Below are 25,725 nucleotides of genomic sequence, written 5' to 3' on the forward strand. Positions count from 1 at the left end.
GGAAGTTCAATACAAAAATCGGGTTTCCATGTCGGCGGCAGCAACTGTTTACTGTGGATGGTCTTCTTCCAATAACAATGCGCCAACTTTCTCAATAATTTCCATATTATAAGATAAAGCCGAATGCTTTGACACTGCGCTTGCATTATTAGAACCTGAAATATTTTTCATTGTTCAACAACCGTGATAACCGTGATAACATCTTCAATACTTGCGAAATGATAGGTTTACATCCTCTACTGGGTTGAATTCCCAGATGTTCAGTTTCCTCAAATAGAGTGATCATTCTAGAATTTGATAATTTGCTGTAATCGCAACATTACCGCTGTTTTCCTAACACAGCTTTACAAGAAATGTGCGTTCAGTCAAGGTACTCTGTTTGTTGTTGAATTGCTATTGTCAGTAAACTGGGCAGAAATTTTGAAATTACAGACCTATAAATTCTCGTTGATGTCCGTCTTTTTTGTCTGTCTGCGTGTCCTTCCTTAACCTTGAGATACATGAAAGTCGAGACTAGATATGGAAAGCTTAGGGATAGGAGTCTCCGATTAATTATATATACGTAAACTTTCGATTTAAACCTTAGAAAGACATCTTACTTTAACTCAAAAATTTTCTCCAGAATGAAGAGTTAGATAGATGGCCGGCCTAACTCTACTGTTATCACGAAAAGTGTAATGTACAGCGGCAAGGCACTACTAAAATAAAGAGCATGTATTTCAAAGTAAATAAATTAAAAATTGCAGCCCAGCATTGTTAGTACTGTATATTTTCTTTTCTTACCAAACAAAAGCCCGAGTCGCCAGGCTATGGTATAATCATTTTAAAAAAGCTAAAAAGAAAAGTGAAAGGTCACGAATAACTTATTCTGTACTTTAGTTTACTCACTTAAATTTATCGCAAAAAATACACTCGCTTGTATTTCAATGGTTGTAGCTTAAGTCCCAGCAAACGCTTTTTTCTTCTTTAGTTGTCTTCTCCTGTCAGGAGGTTGATCTATCTTGTGCTTCTCTTGAGCACTCTCCGTACGTTAAGTATGTCCAATTCCTGATGTTGTTGAACCAATTCATTCTTGTCCTACCCCTGCCTCTTTGCCCTTCAATCATTCCCTCCAGTAATAGTTTTTGTAGCCTTTGGTGTCGCAGTACATGCCCCAAATAACTCCCTTTTCTTTTCCTTACTACTACTAGTAAGGTGCTTTTCTGATTTGCAGTTGCCTGGATATCTTCATTTGTTCTTCTTGACCTCCAAGGAACTCTCAACATTCTTCGAATCATCCACATTTCAAACGCCTTTAATTTATTTTCATTATTTGCATTCATTGTCCAACTCTCTGCTCCGTAAAGCAGGGTCAACCAAACATTATATTTTGCCAATCTAATTTTTGTCTGTATACTAATTTCTCTTGATGTCAACACTTGTTTCATGTTTGTAAATGCAATTCTTGCAATTCCAATCCTTCTTCCTTCCATCATCTGTAATATGTCCCAGATAGACATAACTTTTGACTTGCTCCAGTTTACTGTTTCTGATTTTAATTAATATTTACTTTGGAGTTTCTTTCTCATTGGAAATAATCAAAGTTTTAGTCTTTTTGCAGTTTAGTGTTAGTCCGAATTGATTGTTCAATTTTGATATTTCCTCTATCAGCATCAATAGATCTCATTCATTTTCTGCTAATGGCACAGTGTCATCGGCATACCTTAGATTATTGAAATTGCTGCCCTTTTGTTTACTCCTTTTAGATCTTTGACCTGACTGGAAATTCTTTCTGTATAAAGATTGAGCCAAATCGGAGACAGCACACAACCCTGCCTTACTCCTTTTTGTATTGGGAAGCTTTGCAAAAATTCTTTGCCAATCCTTATTGCAGCACTCTGTTTCCAGTATAAATTGGTAAGTAATCTGACATCCTTTCCATCCATACCGTTTTCTAATAGACATTTAATAAGATAATCATGTTTCACATTATCAAACGCCTTTGTATAGTCTATAAAACATAGATAAATATTTTTCTGCAAACGGTTTACGTAATAGAAAACTTTTTCGTATATTTTTCTTATAGTGTAAGTGAACAAACGACACAAATATTTTTGGAAAAGGGATGCAATTGGGAGTGCTATTATGTAAAACTACCCAAAATTTGGATGGGCTACAACTACTTTTGAAGGGCGGGCAAACGAAACTTTTTGTTGGACAAGCGTGAGCAAACGAATGGTATCAATTACCTTGAAATTACTGTGAATAATGACTGGAAAATCCTTGGATGAAATGGTAAGCGTCAATCTTCAGAATCTAATTGGGCTGCAATTTGAAAAAAAATGTAAGCCTATAAATTCCTACTGTTGTCTGTCCTTACTTAATCTCGAGAATGGAATTAGATAGATGGAATCTGAGATCAGATGTGGAATGCTTAAAGGCAGGAGTCCCCGATCAACTATATGCGAATTTCCAACGTAAATCGAAAGTCACGTTATTTCAATTCAAAACTTTCCCTGAAAGGAGTTAGATAGATGACCGGCACGACTCGATTGCTAAATGACAAGTATGATATACAGGGACTAATTTGAAAGTGGATAATATATATTTTAAATTAAATCTATGTCACAATAAGATAATTGCTCGTTAGGCTTATGATTTTAAAATTAAATTTCCTAAAAATGGGAAAGAAATAATCTAATAAAATTAGTTATAAGGATTTTACATAATTTTCAGTGCAGTTAAATAGTCAAAGTGTAGTAAGATTACTTGAATAAGTAATCGAAAAAACAGGCATAATCTGACTACATCAAAAATAAATATCTTTTCATTTTTGTGACGTTCACAGGCTATTAATTCTTTACAATAAAAGTAAGAGAAAAAGTGAAATTGCATTTTAAAAAATCTTAAAAAATTGAATATTTCAGACAAACTCATAAAATATAATGTATATGTATGTATATATACAGAATATAGAATCTCATCTAATAATTTTGATATATAAACGAATAAACTTGAATATATGCTTCTGTGAAAATATTCTTTCATGATTATAATTAAAATTCTAATTTTTTTTAACTCTTCAAACAATTTGAAAAATTATAGTAGATGTATTACAAATTCTATATTATCTGTTAGTATCTAACATATAATTCTGATTGATTTTAAAAAAAAGAAAACTTTACCTCTAATACAACAGAATATCGGTCGTAAAAGTTTTTTAAACGAGATGATAGAGACCAGCTGTTGAACGGTTAGTCGAAAATCAAAACAAAATATTATTAAAATCTATATATAATGCATTAAATCATTAATTTTCAAAAAACATATATATTATTTATCCATTACAAGTACATAAAATAGTTTTTTTTTTCATTTTGTAATATCTATAATTCCTGATATCATTTTCCGGCAAGTACCATCTTGATATCGATTAGCAGAAAGATTGTTTTTGTTTGTTGATATATCATTAATATTATATTTGTCTGTCGTCTCAGACATCTTGTCTCTATCTCCAGAACCTATAGAGATCGGTTATTCTGCTGAATCTGTTAAGAAGTGTCTGTTAAAATATTTTCTATTGTATCATAATTTGTTTCGATTTCATCGACTCCATATAAATGTATTAGAATTTCTAAATTAATATATTTTTTATAATAGATACAAGAAAGTTAAACTTTCTTTTTTTGTTTTTATTTGTCATTATAATTAAAATGAAATTTTTTAAATCATTCTTTCATTCAAAATTCTCTTTAAAACGTTTTATTTAAGAGAAACATCGCAATTTACATGCATTTAACATTAAGATATTAACTTATTTGTAATTAGTCTGTAAAAGTGTAAAAATATCTATAACTTACAGTACTTGTATAGTACATCCGTATATACAGGGAGTATATAATATATGTAGAAATAACAGCTGTTCTGTTATTTTTAAGAAATCGTACATACATGAAACATGTTTTATCATTTAGGAAATGTAAAATGCTATAGCTTACTATTTTTCATATTAATAATAGTCAGAAAATACTCTATAAATTTCATATTTTTCATTTGATGAAGTAATAATTACATAAATAATTTTTGATACATGTTATGCACAAATAAATATTTTTACTGATATTTTGTTGTTGTTGTTGTTTAAATTTCCTTTATTTTGAATGTTAAAAACACTTTTAAAGATTAAAAAATCCGAGTATTAGATCTCTTTCAGTGCCATAAAATGGAGGACTGACTATCTTCTTAATAAAAAATGAAAAGGAAAAAACATTTTTGCAAGTAAAATCTCGTTACTGTAGATTTCGAAAGGAAAATTTTAGCGTCAACAATAGCTCATTACTTTTTTTGAACCTACTTTTATATTAAAAAAAATATATTATTTTTTCACATAAAAGTCATATATTTTCTCTTTTCTTGAGAAGGGTTCGGTGGATATTAACATCAAATCTTTGTTTATTTATTACAGATAAAAACTTGCATCATTATTGATGACAACTTTGAAAAATCGCAAAAGAGAATGTAAAATTAAGGTATACTCTTCAGGATATTCGATTTCATCACCTTTAACAATCATTTATTTTTTCCTTTATAAAAACTTGTTTAACCCTTAAAGACTGTAACTTCAAGCTTTGACAACTTCAAACTTTCGTGTTGATGATTGAAGGTAATCGAGAAAACAAAAACAAAAATTCGTCCTTGAACTCATTTGAGGGTCGTTCTTCTCAGCGAAAGTAAATTTTACAACGTTTTTTGATCCGTTCGGTTTATCCTTAATGGTATTTCAGTTGCTATTTTCTTTATATTACTATACATTAACTTATAAATATTAACCTTTTTAATAAAATATTGAAACTTGAATTTTTGTTTTTTAAACAAAAATTCAAGTGGATTACGGATTTTATGCTGTACGTGAATATAACTGGAATTATAATTTATTTGGTTGTGTTTTTTCTCTTATGTCCGTAGAATAGTTTACAATCTAGAGATATGGGATATGGATTCATTCTTAAACTATTCCACTGTATTATTTTTAATTGTTTTATTAAAAATACGTTTGAAGTCTTTGAACTTCCCACCTAAACATTATAGAAAATAATATTAAGAGTGAAACCATTGTTGCACAAAGTTATAATTAGACTATTCTATTACCACTTGCTATATAATTACAGCGAAAGCACTTTCTACATTTCGGTAAGTTTAGCCCGAAGGAGTTTTGATGAAAGAATAGTACGAGCACGTAGATAAAATGACAATATTTCGAATTATTTTTGTTTCTTTCGTCTAATTATTTAGATGTAAATTGAAAATGTATATATTTTTTCAATCTGCATCCAAAAATAATTCTTAATCTCTTCTCAAAAACGATATATAATTTCATTAATAATTAATGTCATAATTATCATAATATTAAAAAAAACAATTTTTTATAAAGGGAACAATAAATAAATAAATTCTAAATGTTATTTTTAAAAAAAGCATTCGTCTAATAAGATTTTTATTGTAATTATGATCTTATTCGATCGATGATTTTTATGATCTTATTTGCAGATTCAGCGATAAGGACGAGCTCTTATTAGATAAATAAAACTGTATGAAAATAACTTCTATGACACTCACTCTTACTTCTAAATCTTCTCAACTTGTATAAGTAACTATTTTTTAAAAAAAAATTGTATATTAGATACATTTTTAATGTCATAAATAACTAGTCTACTATAGATTTATTATTCTAAAATTATAATTTAAGTATAATTATTATATAATTTATCTTTGCTTTTCTTAAAATAAAATATACAGAAATCATAAATATTGTTTTTAACATAATAAAGACTGCATTGTATAACGCTTTACAATATTTAAGTTTAATTATTATTAGAGCCAATTTCCAGTTAAAATAACTTTATTTTTAGGATTGTTAATTTGACGAATAGAATTTTTTTTATACATAACTTTATTATTCAACAGTATGGAAGTGCATTTAGAGTTCTTTTTCTTCACCATGAAGTATCATGATTCTAATCGATCCTCATCCTCACGATTTTTAATGGATTAAAGTTTCGTTCTTTATCTCTCATTTAGGCTGAACGACAATCAAATATAATTAATTTTAATTATTTTTTAATTTAGATTCAGATCAGTCAGGAAATTTGTATATTGTTGCATAAGCTAAGAAGCAGTTTCTGAGGAAATGAAACCATTCTCATAAACTTGTTAGTATGATTAAATTTAATTTTTTAATTTACTTTGAAAAGTTTATATAATATTTTAAATAAGAGTATTATTCTATAAATAAACATATCTTTAATACGTGTTAATTATGTTTTGTACAGTGTGCTGCTTCTTATCTTCATTTCGATTTATAGTAAACACGTGATATGTTGTAATATAGACTGAAGTTAATAGTAACGATACTGTAATATTTTATAATTTAAAAAAGATGGATTAAAATTAATAAAAATTATGATATATTATTTTTAAAAAAATGTATTTTCAGAAATGACTCTAAGATATACAGAGTGTTTTAAAAATGGTTATTTTGATAGTCATTAAATTAGCACTATATAGTATGCATTTAGGAGAGATGGGATGGAGGAGAGAGAACGCCCTGAACAGAGAGAAATGGAGAAGACAGATTAAAGGTGAAAATGCTGATCACGTATAAACCTGGGAAAAGGCGAAGACAAGGAAGCATTTAAACAAAATACATACTATATGGGCTTAATCTAATGATTAGTTTTTAGGTGGTTATCATCAATATCTCTAGAGAACTCAAAACGATTAGCTGTTTTGCGAAGCATACGTTCAAGCATTTTATCTTTTAAATAGCTACGTCTACGGCGGACATATGAGGAATGATGTGAATATTGGATCCCTAAAAGGCTTTAAGAATAAAATTTAAATTTAAAAAAGTTTATTAAAAAATAAATAAATAATTTTTTAAAAATAAAAGCTATTGTGTATAAATAAACGGTACTTTATGGTACGCTTAATTTTTCTTTGTTCTGATTGTACTTTACATCAGAACAAAGAAAACATCATCCTCCCAGATCACTCTCAGAGCAAAATCTTAGTTACGCCATCGGCTACAGTAAAACGATTTCGAAGATCAACAAGATCTCTAATACTTCTGCGGTATACCTCAGACTTAATGAATTGCTAGGTAAAAATTCAATGTTGTTAAATCGGGTATTCAAGACGATCTGGTGATATCAAGAACAGATCCGGTCCTCAAAAATTTGTTTACTAATTCACGAATAGTTTCAGTATACTCTTATTCAAGATTTGTTTAATAATACTTTTCTCGAGTTTTATTGTTTTTCGTGTCTTTTATCTTGTGTGTTACTACAAAAACTCGTTTCCGTACATTCATTGTCACTGATATGGGTTTGAAAAAAATAAAAATAAGAACAAATTGAACATTTGAAAAGACATGAATTCGTATAACAATGTGCATACTATTATAGCAGTACAAAAATTTTTTAGAATATCGCGAAATATCCTGTATTAATCTACAAATTTAAACAATAAGAGATACTGAAATGTGAAGTTTCAATATAGCTTTGTTAATTATGTGTAACTTATAAATCATAATAGTTATAGTACTTATATAATAATCTATTATTATTTACAAAATTTACAACGGTACATTCATTCCTTATTCATCATCATTTCTTCCAAATTAAATCTTCAGCATTTCTATATTTTAAAATTTGCATTTTTAAATAAACAGAAAAAAATTTTATCGGAAAAATCAACTTGTTATTCGAACATTTGAATCGAATATTTTGAAAAAAAATTAATGTTTTAAACAAAGAATTTATACTTAATTCCTTAAGAAAAATAATTATATACAGATATAAATTAAAATTTGTACATCATAATAATTATGTTACTTAATTTGATTTTAACTTGAAGGTTTAGAATTCTCCGAAATTGTAATCTAGTACATCAAGCCACGTATTATAGTAATGAAAAAAAAGAGAGAGGTTCTTTCCATCTATCAATTGTAGTTTCTCTCGCATACAAAATAAGGGTTACCCTTTCTCACCACCATTTGTTGAAGGGAGCCAAGTTTTCAGTTTTCATCCAGATAGTGATAACATCGCCCATTAAATCAGTCAGTATGCCGAATTTTTTGGTTTGCTTCTTGAGATAAACCGAGATAATCTCAGCCTTGTAATTGCTAACTTGAATTCAAGGCTATTATTTTCACACTTGGTTCTTTTTTTTCAAATTTTTTAGAACTTGCAGCGTTACTATTATTTTTCAAACGCAAAATGCTCAGAGGATGCTGTTGTTCAGAAGGCCACAGGGCCAGGGGTCATTGTCATCACGATTTAACAAGCCACACCGCATGTAATGGTCGAAAAAGAAATCATTCCTTTAAACAAAAAGCTATTTAACAATAGAACACCGAAGATAACCATGTTTAGGATGACAGCTGCTATGTTTTTGTTTTTACATAGATAACGCGTGAGTCACTTCACGCATCACGAATCGTCACGCAATTGTTATTCGACAAGTTGGCCCATTAAAGTAAGCTTTTATGGATGTCGCATCTTTTTAAGTAGATTATGCCAATAGTATTTATATTTATATTTTGTCATATAGAAAAACAGTTTCATTTTTCTTATTTTTAAACTATTTCCAACTGAATACATCCGCGATTTTAGATAACTATCATTTTATACAGGCCTATATAACCTTATAGACTTTAGTATGAAACATTTTAGACTCGTTATAAAATTTATCTATATGGGAATTTTAATTTAAAATTTTTGTATGTAGAAAATTGTCATCCATCATCTATTTCAAGATGATTACGTTAGAAGTAAAAATTAAAAAAAAAAAAAACAAAAAAAAATGGATCTTACGAAAGACAACAATTTAGGCAAAGCAGATTATACTCGTAATGAAAGTACGAATGATTCCCACCATATTTATTCGTCATTTCTCTTCTTTGAATTTACCGAATTAGCAATCAAGTTGTCAAAAAAAAGTGAAAACAAAAAACTTGTTTTTCTGTCCTTTCTGAAAGAGAATTTGCTACACTTTTTCACCTGTGATTTATTATTTATGGTTCAATTGGTGACCTTTTCTATGATCGTCATATATTAGTCACATCCATTTATTTTCATAAATTTACCGTGAACTTTTTAATATACTTAATGCTTATGAACTGGTTCAGCTGGTCACTGGAACGATATTTAATTTTAAAATATAAGTTTAGTGAACTCAAAAAAACCATTTTAACTCTGGCTTTCCTCGCATTTTACTACTATATAATAAATTGCTTGGAATTTTTTAAATACTCTATCAGTTTTTATTGATCAAAATATCTAGATCTGACCTATTCTTTAGGTAGTTTGAATAATTTACAAACATCATGAAAAGTTATTTCTAACAATTTAACGTTCATTTATTCCAATTTAAATCACTTAAAAAATTTTTAATAAATAATATTCTACGTATAAAATGCTTAGATATTTAAAAAATTATATAATAAGCACTTGTTATAATATATTTTTCACTTGGTATTACTAATATTTAAATTTTTATGATCAGAATTTAATAATATTCCATGGCGTGTTCATATGTAAAAACGAAAAGAAATTCTTGGCTTCTAGCTCTCTAATTATAATCATTATCATTGGACGATTGAAAAGAATCGAAAGTAAATGAATGCTAATCTATTATCTATACAATAAAAAGAAGTGCATCTGGTTAAGCTATGGATTTAAATGAGCATTTATTCTTATTATTAGAAACAAAATCGTATCAATCGTTGATTAATACAACAAACCAGGAAATGCATTCATCGGAAAATTGTTGCGAAAAACCAGCGAAACAAAAACATATGCTTGTACTGTACATTTTTTGATTTATCAAACAAGCAGTAATTCCCGAGTAATTTCTTTGCTTCGATGATTTTAACTTAGCGTGAAGTTAAAAAAGAAACCAAGACGATTCGAAAGCAAAACGAGTGAGTTCCTTTGGTAAACATCATTACCTTTACACCCCGTCGTCTGTCTTTCTGTTAAAGGCCAAAACTATCATAATTTACCATTCTATTTTTCATCTGTAAACAGTATTATATTCAAATTGGTTCAGTATTCGTCCTCAAAATTAACGAAATTGTTAGCTTTATAAACGATTTTATAATGATTTCATTAAATTTGTAAGTTTGAGCTCCGACTTGCCAGCTATGTCGCTATTACAACTTACATGTTTTAATTAAAAAATTAGCTTAATTGTTATTATTAAAGTGTATTCAAATTCAAGCTTAAAATCTTAAATTATTTTCATAAAAATATATAAATCATTTAAATGGCATTTTTTTTATAAAAACAGCAATAATTTCGATGAAATTGTTTCTAGATATATACACATAAATGATAATTAGGTGCTTTTGCTTTTTAAAATGGAAAAAAATTGACTTTTATGCTGAGTTTTCATTCATCTAAACGAAAAATAGATCAATAAATATCAATAGAAATAATTTCCATGACAGCTTTGTGTCTTTTGCTTTGACTGTATGTTTTTAACTCGATTTTATTTTTGAAATAAAATAAAAACTCGAACAATAGCAAGAAATAATATAAATTAAAAATGAAATAAATTATTCCATTTTTGATTTATGTTATTTAATTTTAAATTAAAAAATGGTATTGTAATAAACAAGAAACAATCCCTGTAAAATTAATGGAAAAACATTTATTTCAATCGAGAAGTTTATTTTCTTCTTTAATTTGAGGCCACTGATTTGATGAAAAAGCAATTCCTTTACAGATTGTTCTTTATTCTTTGGCTGACAACTATGGATAGCAATGACTTTCTAACTTAAATGATGGACTAACTTTTTTTAAAAGGTCACCCAAACGCCTATGGGTAATGATGCGTCGATAACGAGAGACACAGTTAATAGCGCATGAATTCGTTAATCAGGCTACTGGGCCATTGATGAGTTCTTGAACTCATCAATGGTCCAGCAATATATTCTCTTTATTATAAAGATGTAACACCTCTAGCAATCTAAAATGATTTATTAAAGCACGTCAATGAGGACTTAGAAGAAGATCAAAGACCCTTTCCTTAATGAAAATAATTTTCTTTATCAATAGCAGAGTTAAAAATATTGAATACTTGAATTGAAAATAATGTTTATTTCTCTGACTGAGTTACAAAGGAAAATAAAATTTACAAAAGTCAAAATAAAATATGATCTTAACAATAAAAAATATAATTTTTAAGAATTTGGCCGGATAACGATGATGACATTGCACCAAAATCTTTATTGCATTTGGCAAGCAAAGTCGACACGAATCGATTTGGATCGCCAATGATGCAATCAACGTTTCAATTCCCCTAAAACACCGACACATACTGCTGATATATATGTATATATATACATATGACCCTAACCATCACCTTAGCTGCCTTACAGGGAATGTCGTAATAAACATGGACATCACGTGATACACACACATGATACATTATGTACAATTAAGGTGAGATGTCAACAGTCATCAGCAATTCTGTAACGCCTCACCAGAATTTCGTAATTTTGTTTTATAAGAATTTATATCTGATATTTTATAAAAACGACTAAATTTTTGGCTTACGTCCTAATCAGATAATATTGAAGACGCCTAAATTTAGAGTATCGTTTACTGGCGCGATAATATTGATACATAAAACAAAAAAACGTTTAGGAATACAATGTTTCTAATCGGAACTAATCGCGACATTGTATAAACCAATATTTTAAAATTTAACACAAAAAATGGCAACCATGGATACAGACCTGATATTTTTTCGAGAGAAATCTGTAAAACCAAGGAATCAATGTTGCAAATAGATGCCTGATGACCATTGATTCCAAAGGTTTATAAAATTTTACCTTCCATCACCAGATGAACCTTTCACCCAAAGTTTAATCCTTGAGATTCCAAAAGGAGTAGCATCTGATCTATGTCAGATTTTTTACACGATGTCGTATTCATAGGTTGTAACAAGTCAGCTGAATTTAAATTTGAGATCGGCTTCCAAATCTAAAATCGAAATTTTTCCTGTAAAAAGTTTCTTAAAAAAATATTCTATATTCTCTCTTCTAGGAAGAAAACGCCATTTTGGCACCACATCTCCCGAAAATAAATAGAATTAAGGCCATCTTTGTTTTAATCCGAGATTATAGACATTCTCAAGGCAGATGGCACTGAAGAAAGGGAAGGGAAGTTCACAATAGCATTCAAATGGAATTCCGGGATTAAGGCTAGTCTCGAGTGTAGGCATGGTTGGAATAGGGGCCAGAATAAATGGAACTGCCAGAAGAACTGACGTCTTTCCTTCGTCTTCTTCGTCTTAACAGACAAGCAACAAGTAGCATAATAGCCAACATTAAGAGAACTCCAGCTATTGCGATTCCGATTGCAAATTTCCTTGTGGAGACACAGAATTCATCTTCGATGAAAGTCGGTTGTGCTTCGGTTTTTATATCTGAAAATGTAATGTTTTTCGTTATAACTATTATAAATTATACAATTTAAGAAATTCTGAAAATTTCTTTATTTTTTTATATATGAAGATTTTCGAGAAATTGTTTAACTTAAGTACTTAAAAAAATAAAGATTAAATTAAAAATTACCATTTTTATCTTCAACTTCCTCTACTTCGTTGACATAAAGACCCGAATAAACTTCAACTGTTAAATCTTTAACATCATCTTCGTAGCGACTGATATCAGTTACAGTTCTCTTGAAATCAGAATTTCTTCTTTTCCTTATTTTATTTCCTCCCGCCGATTGACTACAATCAGGAGGCTTAAAAACAAAATAACATAAATTGTTAATAAATGAGAAAATTATTCAAGCATAACTAAAAATAAAATTTAATATAATTTTTAGTCGTTTTCTCCTACGTGAAAAGAACTCGACTATACAAACTTTTTGAATCGTGGTTAATAAAAAAAAATTGAAAAATGCTAACCACATCATCGCATCCGCCGGTTTGCTTCAGGCAAAGTTTAACGTTGCATTGATAGTAAACTGAAGAAGTATACGGAAATTTATGAGCTGGAAATCCAACTGATGCTGTTGTTATGTTAAGAGTGTAATTAAATGCACCCATAATATCCTCATCTACTGGACACCTATTAAAATATAAGTGATTAGCATTATCATAAGAATTCCTCTTTATAGAATAAGTTATACAATTAGGCTTAATCCTCAAAGGCGATCATTAAATTATCATCAGATTACTTCAGATTATATGAATAACAAAGCATAGTTACAGTAATGAATACGATGATTAAAAGTAGTATTAAGTTAATTAGCGGTTGGTTCAATAAACTTGATTAACAATTGGAATATTATAAGAAGATCTCACCCTTCGTTATTAATCAGAGGCTGTTCACCCCAGTTCATTCCATCTCTGACAATACAGTTGGTCACTTTCATCCCGTAAACGTCTAAAAATGACAATTAAATTGTTATTTACACTTATTTAATGTAAAAAATATATAAATTTAAGATATATCTTAGAGTTTGATACATCTACCATGACTTCATTTTACTAATTTTTGATCAATGTGTGTGAAATTGCGTTTCAAAATAAATTATAAATAATTATCGACACAGGAAATTAATTATTCAAAGCATCGCTTCCCTGCCCAAAAATTTCATTTTGCTTCACACTCCGAAGATCGAAAAAACTGAAGGAAACTCATATTATTCGGATTATAAGCCAAAGATGATACTAGTAGTTGATTCGAAAAACATAGCCAATATATAAAACATTTCCAATTTATTAAAGTCACGTCAGCACTTAAATAGCATAAGCATAATCCTTCCTTCATTGTCAGAAATGAACATAAAAAAAATATGAATAATAAAACACGGACGATCTCAAACGTTTGAGCGGTGAACCGTAAATGATAGTATTTCACTTATCGTATAATTAAATAAAAATTTATATTCTTTTTCTTTATAATTATAACAATTAAAATATAATATATAAATTCCAATTAAATTCTGAGATGTTCGCTTGAAATATATTTACATTCTCACCTTGCAAATCGATAGTTATAACTAGAGTTAATTGATCTCCAATTCGAACGTTTTCTGCTACGATTCCTCTTTGTGGATCGCCCAGATAGATTTTCATAGAACATACAGGCATTGGCGCCGTAGCTACTAAAGGTGTGGTACCGATCATACTGGAAAAAAGATCCAATTGTTAAATGAATGTTCAATTATTTAAAATATATTTTTGCGTTCGTAAAATATATGAGTTGTCGTAGAATTCTGATTAATTTGATTCTTTAGTCCTTTTGATTTACTAAAAGAAAATACTTGGAAATTATGTAGAGTTCGCTCATTATAATGTAATTGAATGTTTTGTATAAGATTATATGTATTCAATTGTGTTGTACCATGTAATTTTTCTTTCAATTTAAGAACTTTTTTTTTTTTTGTTTCAATTTAGTTCAGGATGAAATAACGGTTATAAACATTGCTTAAGTACATTATAAGCGTTATAGATTCTATAATTTTGATACTAATCTATAATTTACAATTGCTAAAGGCTAAAATTAGCGTTTTGCTATATTTTAATATTTTATTTCTTACATTTTTGAACTAATTTGATTAATTAGAATATTACGTATGCCTTTTCTTATAAAAAAATACTTTATCTTCAAATTAAAAACGTCTACATTAATGATTATTATAATTTATTAAACTCTACAATTATTTTTATAATTAAGTTTTATAAATAACGTGTGTTTCATAAATACTTTTGAACTATTGAATATGTTTTATCAATTTTGTAAACAATAAAAGCTGATTAAATGTAATTACATCTTTTAACTAATATTTCAAATAGTTTTTTTTTTATCAATAGATAGAAAATGCCATTCGCTAGAAAAATCATGAGGCTCAAATTGGGGTAATACTCAGTACAGTCAAAGAATGCCATAAACATTACATGGCTATTCGACCAACAAATCAAAAAGATTTATATCCTTAAAGCTATTCTGAATGTCCCTAATTTACGTCAAATTAACAGAAAACTACCTGTCAAGATAATTAAATGTTTTATTTTATCACCGTATCTATAATAATCTGTAATTTCAAGAAAGACACGTATTTAGATCTCATTTCAAATAAAGTTTTTTTTAATCATTATTCCTATTTATTTTTGTTTTTAACTCTATTGATTTCCGAAATTTAGAATCGTTTCATAAAGAACAGCTTTCTTTCTTTCTTTTTATCAATTGTAGTAGTATTTAAGCCATTTTTTATAAATGATTAAATCTAAAAATATAAAAGATTAAATGTATAATTGAGAAGCGCATTAAGCCTCGCATACGCAAATACTTATAATGACTGATCAATAATGATTTATTAAAAATAAATTACTATATTATTTTTGAACATTAAAAATAAGTTCATAATATTATTCCATAAAACGATTTCATTTTATTGAGAAATAATTATATTGATATTCATAAGTATGTATACTCACTTTCTCAAGAGTTATTATTAAGAATAGTTAAAAATTATTCCTACACAAAAACTTTAAATACGGAAAGACTATACAAAATCTGAATACTTATATACATATTAATACAAGTATGTGTATACAGGACGGAGGAGAGAGTGAGCTGGGAATCGTTCCCCGGAAAAGAGAAAACAAGGGTTTCTTAGTGCTTTTTATCCCTATAAATTAATGTTATTTTTTACTAACAAAGTAAAATCTTTAAAACCGTCTTTTTTTATTAAGAAATAAACATTCTACGTATTTCATTTGTTCAAAAAAAAAACAACAGGGACCCACCAAAAAACAAAAGGAGATAGCTCTACCTTAGGCCCCCATATACATATCAATATATATATATATATATGTGTGTGTATCGATTGTCGTATTTATATATATCCATACATGTAGCGAAATATATTGTCTATAATAAGATATATAAACTTATATTACTATAATACATTTAGCATATTTTAAAACAGTATATATAAATTTCTTGAATTGTAAGTTAAATTTTTAAAAAAGTGGTATAAGATATAGAAGGAAAATACGAAAGATGTCATTAACCTTATAAAAAGTTTTAATATTTTTTATGGAAACGAGTAAAGATATTATTTTTTAATAATATCCTCATTCGTGTCGATGTTAAGGATAATTTTGCAAATCATTAATAAAAATTTTCTTCGGGAGAAAGAATCGTTTAATTGATCAGATTTATTCTTATTATTGCATTAATAAAATAGAAAATAAACTGTCAACCGATTCGCATGTTTAAATGATTGATGCGGAAGAACAGGAAGTGGAAAGAAACAGCTCGACGATATATAGTTAAAAGTAGTGTAGGGTTATGGGTTCAGTGTGTATCGTACCCGTAGATATACCTTATTACCAAACCGATCCATCAAGTTTTCGAAGAAGGGTGGACCGTCAGCCTCCCTTCTTCGAAGTCCAACCGGGTTCAATGTCCGAATGAAAAAGTGCTATCACTAAATACTTAATGGCTTCTTTGTTCGTTCGACAGTGAAACCCGGATGTTGATTGAATGAAGATCTCGTGAACAACTTACCTGACATTGAAAGAAGAAGTGACGGTCTTCTCTTTAGTCTGATACCTGCATCTAATATGGTAACCTCGTCCTTGGTTGGTCACCAGTTTACGATGGGGTTGAATCACGACCGTGTTGAAGTATTCTACTCCGTCATCCTAGAAAGGAAAAGTGGTAAGATTGGTTCGTGATTATGAAATATTAAATAATCAAGGGTCAAAAGAAGAGAAACAACAACATTACTAACAATAAAAACCTACATTTAAATCTTAATTATCGATTTTTGTAATAATTAAACTCTTTTAGTCAATAGGAACTGGAAACGTATGGAATTTTTCAAATTTATTAAAATATTTAATCGATTCTACTTATTTTCTACTCTGCTAATTTAAATTTTCCGGTCAGCAATAAGAAATTAAGCTACTTTATTATGTTGTATAAATGATTGAAATTATGAATCGTTTCGAGAAACAGTTTTGACCGAAACTGAAATGAAAATAATTTTCATCCTGCTTGAAAAATTTAGGCCGAAAAGAATCGACTGTAACTAGTAATTAGATTGAATCAGTACGCTTAAAACTCGATACGATCCACAGATGAATAAATGTGGGAATTTCAGGTAATGCATTACACGATTCGGACGAACGAAAGGGAGTGTCTGTAATTGTGTGTGAAAATTCTTACCATATCAGTGCTCATTGTGTTGCAAGATCTCAAGGGTAAAATATAGCTGACATTAGCACCGGCATTGCTATATTCCGACATACAGGTGGAATTCTTAGATAATCCTTTGGGGTAAATCATCCCGTTGAAGTTAGTAGCCGTAGATATCGTCACTAATATATTATTACTATTACAAGCGATACTGACATCGGTAATGAGGCCGGGATCTGTAAAAGAAGTTAGAGATATAAAAATGCAGAAACATAAATTCGTTCAAATTGATAATTCGGGAGGCAGAACTGACAAAACACGAAGTCATGTTTTTTTCATCACGATTTGTAATATAGACGCTTGGCGGTTTGTTTTGCTGGCAGCGTCAGGACGCTGACACTAGTAGAAGTGCAGCGACCTGTAGTTGCTAGGAGACGAAATCCGCTGCCGACCTTGCGGATGAAAGTGAACTCTGAAAAATGAAAGCGCAAGGACGAACTCGACATAGATCTTTGTAATCATAGAAAGAAGGAAAAGATATACATTCACCTTTAAAAAGTGATTAATTCTTATTTGTAAAAGATTTCTCTCTTATTATCTAAATACAAAAAGCAATTTTAAATAGTAATAGGTACTTTGTTTCTCAAAGACCTCCTGTGAAGATGGGGTCTTTAAAACACATAGTGATAAGGTACTTATTGTTCACACGTGATTAGAAAATGTTACATTGTACTTTGTCCTGTAATACAAATATAACAGTTGCAGTAACGAAGCCACTATAAATTTTAATAAGGGAAGTTGTTCGGAATATTTAATATCACTTCCTAATACGTTTGCATTTGTAGTTCATTAATGAACTACAAAAGCACAACAAAGTTGCTAGAAAAAATAAGACTAAATATATGGAAAATCTTTCCGGATTATTAAATTTTTTACATAAAAATTAATAAGATCAATAAAAATTTGTAATGTGTCTTAACTTACATTTAAATACAACTATAAAATTTAAAATAAAAATAATTAAAAATTAGTTATATTATATAAACTTATACTGAACAAGATTTTTTATTTTACATTTCGATAGTTAGTATACAAATTTCTTATTCTAATTAAACATATAAATTTAAATATCAGAGTAAAACTTAATTAAATATGTTTCAACGATTGACTTTTGAAATCTAATTACATTAATTAATTTACAGTTGCGTTACTTGAATTTCAATTAACGATCGGTTAATGCTACATACGAAATATACATAGTCGTAGTATTTTAATGCGTTAAACTAGACAAACACATTCCAAAGACAAGAGTAATACATGTTTTTTTTTTTTCATTTTGGACATCCCATTTATTCTCAAAACTCTATCGTGTGATTTATCTAGATCATCTCGAATTGTCATGTGGGTAAAATTAGAGTAGGTTTAAAAAGGTTTTTTAAAAATTATAAAAAAAATAAGATAAATAGTATGATAAATGTCTTACCTACAGCATTTTTCGAACAACTATTCTCGTGTGATAAAGAAGTACACAATAAATACTATAAGCTACGACTTTTGTTATCAGAGTTGGTAGGATACCATCAAAAATGTGCATCAAAAGTCGTTCCATTAAGAAAGTTCTGTGAACACAGGACCATCGTGCGGAGAAAATATCGCACAAAACACCAAGAGATGGTAAGTCACGCTAAATGAAATGTGTTTGAATGACTTCCTGGTTAGGTCCAAACAGAAATGTGGAAGGATGACTTTTCTTCCATTAGGAGAAATTCACCACCACAGCAATTGTTTCAGTTTGGAGGTCGAGGGTTAAAGTAGGTATATTCGCCCTACAGACGTGGGAATGACACTCTGCAGGAAGTTCAAGCCACAAAGTTATTCTGTTTATTATGTAAATATCTATTTTGAAGTTAAATGAGATCATTTCTAAAACGTTTTGTTTGACTAAAGAAGTTTGCAAGTCGTAAATTTTGACCTATGATATGTCCCTGTATAAGAACAATACAACAACGGAGGCGAAAATGGGTACAAAATCTTTTGAACTACGCCTTTTTTTTTTTTTTTTTAACCTTGTTTTAGTTGATGAACTTTAAAAAGTCATTTATCTAATTTAATTATATTTAATTATATATAATTTTATATAAGAATTTTTATTGAAATTAAAATTTTCAATTAACGAGTTTTAAAGATGTTTATTTTTAATTAAAATTTGTTTATCGTTATTCATTTTATTTTGATATTTTAATTACTGCTTCATAGTTTTGAATATTAAAAAATTAAAAATAAGACAATCTAAAATTAAAAACATTTTTGTTTAATTGAAAATAATGTTATTTTCAAATTTAATGCACCTTAAAAAGTACTCTAGTTAAATAAAAAAAATTAAATATTAAAATAAAGTAATGTGAGGAGGTTATTTAATTAGCTATTTTAGAACTATAACTTTCCGAGATTAATGTATAAAGTACAGATACCGTAATTAAAATATTTCAATAGAAGTAAGTTTATACTGTATATTTAGTTTGTGTGATGAAGAATGCTTAAAAATATGACTGGGTCATAAAAAGTAATCAACTAACGAAGATCCGATTGAGCGATCGACTGCAATTGTTAAAGTCATAAAAGGAGGAATGAAAAGAGAAAATTAGACATAAAAGTGCTTTTAAATTCAGGACAGCCGATAAAGAGAAGTAGAAAATTCGGAACGGTCAGTTCGTAGACAGTCGCCACCAGCACTGGTGTTTTTTCTTACATTTCTAAAAATATAACCAGTCACTCTTCAGACAATTGAATCGAGAATTGTGTCATAAAATTCGATATACACACCGATCCATAAAACAAATTTTATCCTTTTAAATAGTCCACTTTTTCATTTCGATGCGTAAAATTTTTATTTTTAAAAGTATTTATTTTTCTAAAATTTGCATTGACGGAAATGATTACGGTTAATTTGTTGAATTTTAAAATAAATTTCCTGTTTTTTTTACATACTCCCTTGAATTTCTATTTTTAGATTTCGCTCCTACGGAAAAATGTTTAATAATTTAAAACATTGTCCATAAATCAAATAAATTTTTCATACGAACACTCGAAATAAATATTAATATTATTAAAGAAACTAAAATTAGATATAAAACGAGTTAAATAATGCAAGGTTACTTGGTAACTCTAGACAACAGAATTGCAACTAATTTTACATTAAAAATAATCACAATTCAAGATAAATAAAATTTGTAAAATCGGATTAAAAATAACTAAATAATTCATTGTTTTATCATTCTGTAGATATAAATAAAGTGTAATCAAATAAAAGAATATGAGAAATATTTTTGTAAGCTTATTAAAGGATGAGCTTTGACCACTCTTTTGTTATTTAAAGTCTGTAACAAAAACGCTAAGAAGATAAAATTTCTATCTGGAGGCTGTTTCCTATAGATTCACCTATCCGGCCTCACACGCAATCTTTTTATCCACTATAATAAAGAAAAATATAAAGGATGGACTAAACGTTTTCTATCCACTCATCTCATCTATTTTTAGATGTTAGTCAACTCAGTGCCACATGTTGAGAAAACTGGTTTCCGAGACCTCCCAGTGACTCTCAGACAACTGTTGGCATAAAGTATTGACTACTATGTCTAAATGATTAGAAAATTTTTCTGTATAAGAACATTTTCTGTCACGTTATTTCGTGCGGCCTTGCCAAGGACATTTTCTACAGTCACCTGCATCGGATGATGGAGGTAACTGCGCTGATTCATCAACCAGGTGTTTTGACCTTACGTATAAAATTTTCGATCAAAACAACTTTGCGATTTTTAGACGGAAATCGAATTAAGAAATTAAAGAAAACAATCCTCATTATCTGCACATCTATATAAGCTACCAGAATAGCTACTAATAGTTTAAATCGTGGGATTAGGTAAGCAATTGTATTAAAATTGTTCATTGCGGATGAGACTGAGCAGATGTATCATGAGATATCACGCGTGGGTGTTTCGTGACTTCACGAACAGGTAAGGGCCCACAGGAAAACATTCCTTTTCGAGCTGATAGAAAACAGTTCTCCTTTGGCACGTTATAAATAATTTCATAAATATTTTCTTTGCTTACTCACCTGCCTTTGTAATAAGTTGGGAAGAAACATGCCTCGTAACTAGTAGTGCCTGTGAATATAAAAATTTTCCTTATTAGTTATGTCTCCGAAATGCTGCGACCAACTTGTTACTAACGGTTACAATCATTGTTCATTTTTTCAAATCAATGTAAATGTTATTCATTAAATTAATGACTTAATTAACTTCCGTAATCTTAATTGACAGCAAAAGTACAGATATTACAATTAGTGACGTCAAAGACGAACTTGAACTGGTATTTTTCGTTCTTTGTCTCGACCATGAATATGATAAACTGCGCTACTATAAATTATGTTATGGTTGTAATTTTAAAACAATAATAGAATTTCTAACGAAAACTTTATTATGACTTTTAGTGTATAAATTCTAATAATTTTTATACGAAATTTTTAAGTAATTATTAATTATATGCTAATTAATATCTTTAATTATAAAATATATGTTTAACTTACCAAAATGACTATAGCAGATTGCCAAAGGTCCATTTTAACTATAAAAAAATAAATTTTATTATTTATTGGTAGTTCAAAAATAATTGTCTTCAATCAAAATTGAATGAATAGTATATAACTTTACATTTATAAGTGATTTCAAAAGAAAATTGAAAGTGAAATAGAAGATAACTTTAGCACTTTCTCTTATATGCCTACCCTTTCGGCTATACTTTGAAGTGCATTGAACTTTGACATCGACCATCTTTAGTCCGAGGCCCACTACACACCCAACGCAGCCCCATATCTTATCCGTACTCATGACATGAATACTAAGAAGCAGTTTGGATCGAGACTCGCCCGTCTGCTAGTCTTTTGTCAGACTTTATTATCTACAGATTTAATACAGTTAAGAGTTTTTCAATTAAGGAAATCTTCTATCTTAACAACTTCAGTAAATGTTTTAGCTGTAAAACGAATGAAGTTTATTATATTGTCGTCGGTTAAACCTTTTATCGAGAAAAAGATAAACAGAAAAGAGAAAATAGCAATTTTTTTTCAAGTTCATGATGTCTGTCACACTATGAAAAGAGATAATATTTCCACTTTAGACATATTGTGTTTATGCTCATTTTATATGAAATTAATGACTACTCCCTCAAAAACTCATCCATCAAGGTAGGATTTCATTTTAAGAGAACCTCCCTCGTGATTTAAACGATTTGGATTCGGCAAATTATCTTTACTAGTAAACAGTTAAAATTGAGGATGGATTACTACGTTTCGAGATGCAATTTTATGCTGCTTAATTGATTATTATTTTCGGCAATTAATATTTTATTTCTCTGCATACCGAGAACAATTGCTGGCACAAGACGTGGGCACAGGGAAAAAGCCCTCGAGCTACTTATCCTGACGTGTAATATATAATAATAAACCTGTTTCGTCCGTGACTTCGTTAACCTCCAGCATTTCACTCTCTCTTTCCTTCTCAAGAGCGAACTAGTTCAAGTTCACTGTCTGACTTGCCCTCCAAATTACACCGTTTCTTATTAAGACTCATATGGGATTACTACCTTCCGTAATAAGACGTTCTCAACAAGGTTCACTGGAGCAAGGAATTTTGAAATCAAAAACTTCCAAATTTGAAGAGCTAGGCGTAATTTGACTTCCGCCTAATGTAGTGTTTCGAGAAGGATATAAAATCTAATATACTCTTATTGCATAACTGACTTTAATGACTGCTCTGTATTCTTTATATTCTACTTTGTAACATTTTAATAGAATACTAAGTAATAAAATGTACGGGATAGGATTAAAAAAAGGCATTAACTGGAAGAAGTATTTCGGTATTTTGAAAGTAATTAGCCATTCTTTCTGAAAAAGAAGCTAGGGTGTGCTCGGTTCGGATGCGCTTCATTAGTTGCGATACCAACTGACTCCATCTCTACTACGACACGAAGCTAGTGTTACGAGTTTGCTCCGAATTTTCGCATCAGTTCATCCAAAGTTTTACTATCGCTATTTCGCTCTGCATGTAAAGAAATTTTAACAGGTCATTAAGATACTTTTTTCTTTTATTTAAACACACTTTTTTGTGCATTTTGTGTTTTCAATTTTAATGTTCGCAATCTGAACTCATAATAATATTATTATTTTATTTATTTGCGTTCTAAATCTCTAAAGTAGATCAAATTTTGATTCGAGTGATTGATTTTTGACCATTTCCTTGATATTTATTTTATAAGTTTTAACTTCAAAAATTCTACACTTGTAAAAAATAAATGCTTTAAATTTCAGTAAATTTCTATATTTTCTAAAATTTCGACATTTAAACAATTTTTAAAATTAATTTTTACATTAATTGACTTGATTGAGTTTGATATTTTGAATCTTCTTCTGATTCAAAACATCAAATTCGATAAATTTTAAAGCTAATGTTCCCGATGTTAAAATATGAATATATACGATATTATTTATAAATTTGATTCTAAATATTAAGTAAATTTTCTCTAAATGAAATATAAATTGATCATTGGGGTAAAGATTAAAAGTAAAAAATGAATTTTTTCATTGACTAGAACTAAACAAACACGATTAATCACGTTTCCGTTTCCGTTTTTTACAAAGTGAAGAACTAAGAACAACGCTCTCACATTTAACAGTCTTCAAATCTGTCAATTTTCTTGGTAATCGTCACCTCATTAAAACTTTCATTCTTTTAAATAGTTATCAACTGATCATTGAACTTGGAATTGAAATTTTGTAACTCGCATAACTTGTCAATGCAAACCAATTAATGAAGATTCATTTCAGATAAACAGCATCACCGGACACGAGATTTAGATCCGTAAACAGACTCATTAAGTGAAAAAAGTAGCTTGGGCCAGTTCAACAATAATTGCTCATTAAGAGATATGAAGGTAGAAATTTCCGATAAAGAAGATGAATCATAATTCGAAAGAAGAAGTGATTGCACTTTCTTTCATGCTTTATCTTGTATTTCGTATTCCACCGAACACATAAAACGATAATGGTTTCAGTATAAATTTCGAAATAAATATTATATGTGTTTTCTACATTTTATCTGAATCATCAACATTCAGATGTTTAAACGGTTGGATGAAGAGCTATAGTCTATGGCTTTCTGAGTTCACTCTCATTTTTGTTTCAATGTCACCTTCAATCTTCAGTGAATATTGATTCATCGACTAAATCTAATATAAAATTTAAATTATAGACTAATTTATTAAAAACTTACGCACTAACTTCTTTGTAATGAAAACATAGAAAGAGTGAAAGTGACTTACTAAGACCTCCAATGCCTGCGTCCACTTTCTCCCACCTGCCTCTACCTGTTCTGATGTGCTTGTAACCTCGCTGTACAGGTCGTCTGTGCTTATGTACGAGAACGCCGATTTCTATCACGTGACGTAGACGGCTGGCTGCTACTGTCCGAGAAGAAAAAAAACGGCTCCGCACATTCCGACCACCAGATGGATCATTGTCGCTTTCAAGGTTGTCCGGCGACCTCCGAACAAATTAGGGGTTAGTACACTTTGATCTCTAGAATGAACTTGGTTGGAATTGACAGAAAAAAGGAAAGAAACAAATGTTTCTGCATATTGCTTGTGTTGTTGCCTAAATATCACTCCTCGGGCTATTTTTCGGTTCCGATAGTAGTCCGGCAAAAGTGAAAAGGTTGAAAAGATGTGATGTCATCTTTCATCCCGAGTGAAAATATGCGAGTTACTCATTACCAAGTTTTTTCCGGATGTGGTTTCTAGCGACGAAGATTTCTCTAGCTCCGTTAAGGGTGTAGAAAATTTTTTATACCCAGCTCCTTTCTATTTTTTTCTTGGTCATCTTCTGCGAATAGCTTATTATTGCCAGAAGGAGTTTCTAGAATAGTCGAGAAAAGCTGGAAATGACTTGAAAAACTCAAGTTCAACCATTTCGGGTCAAGGACAAATTCGCGTTTCTCCTTCATCTTAAAAGTATTTATTGTAGCCTTACTTCTTTTTTTCGAGTGTTTACAATCATTAGGTAACATGTTAAATAGTTTAAATGTTATATAAATATGTGAGGAACGATTGTGAAAATAAAAGTTTTTCCAAAGTCAAGTTTTTTGTCGAATACTTTGTATATTTTAGTAGACCGATATGTAGTCATTTATTGCATTATTTCTTTTAACAATAAGTGAAGAATTGAATTCTTAGAATAGATAAAAGCTAATAATAATTATGAGGTTTTATTCTTAACTGAATTTTTAAAATTTGAATTAAATCCAACTAAATATTTAATATTCATTAATTATTCACTAATGAAAATTTAATCAATTCGAAGAAAATTCATAAATTAATTTGCATGATATTTATTTTTATTTATTCTTTGTAATATCTAACAGTTGTAAGAAAGCTTGGAACATAAAAACAAAACGCGAAAAATT

General features: G+C 29.2%; 1 protein-coding gene across 1 annotated transcript; it reads right to left on the reverse strand.

Annotated features, from left to right (window-relative positions):
• Positions 1-11,121: 11,121 nt before the first annotated feature.
• On the reverse strand, positions 11,122-25,370 carry LOC136988873 (cuticlin-1-like). The gene is made up of 10 exons (XM_067286869.1): positions 24,587-25,370; positions 21,798-21,835; positions 21,327-21,375; positions 17,243-17,448; positions 16,580-16,716; positions 14,043-14,191; positions 13,363-13,444; positions 12,964-13,126; positions 12,623-12,797; positions 11,122-12,474 (listed from the first exon to the last, which is right to left on the reverse strand). Exons 2-10 carry the CDS (start codon positions 21,828-21,830, stop codon positions 12,251-12,253), a joined length of 1,218 nt encoding a protein of 405 aa, XP_067142970.1. The 5' UTR covers positions 21,831-21,835; positions 24,587-25,370; the 3' UTR covers positions 11,122-12,250.
• Positions 25,371-25,725: the final 355 nt, after the last annotated feature.

The sequence above is a fragment of the Centruroides vittatus genome, unplaced genomic scaffold, assembly GCF_030686945.1.
Source record: "Centruroides vittatus isolate TY-2023 unplaced genomic scaffold, ASM3068694v2 scaffold_386, whole genome shotgun sequence".
Taxonomy (NCBI): domain Eukaryota; kingdom Metazoa; phylum Arthropoda; class Arachnida; order Scorpiones; family Buthidae; genus Centruroides; species Centruroides vittatus.

Coding starts and splice junctions, on each gene's coding strand:
- LOC136988873 (XM_067286869.1), bottom strand. CDS start 21,830: ATGGACCTTTGGCAATCTGCTATAGTCATTTTG. Junction 21,376..21,797: donor AATCTGCTATAGTCATTTTG/GTAAGTTAAACA, acceptor TTATATTCACAG/GCACTACTAGTTACGAGGCA. Junction 17,449..21,326: donor CCAACTTATTACAAAGGCAG/GTGAGTAAGCAA, acceptor CTTCTTTTACAG/ATCCCGGCCTCATTACCGAT.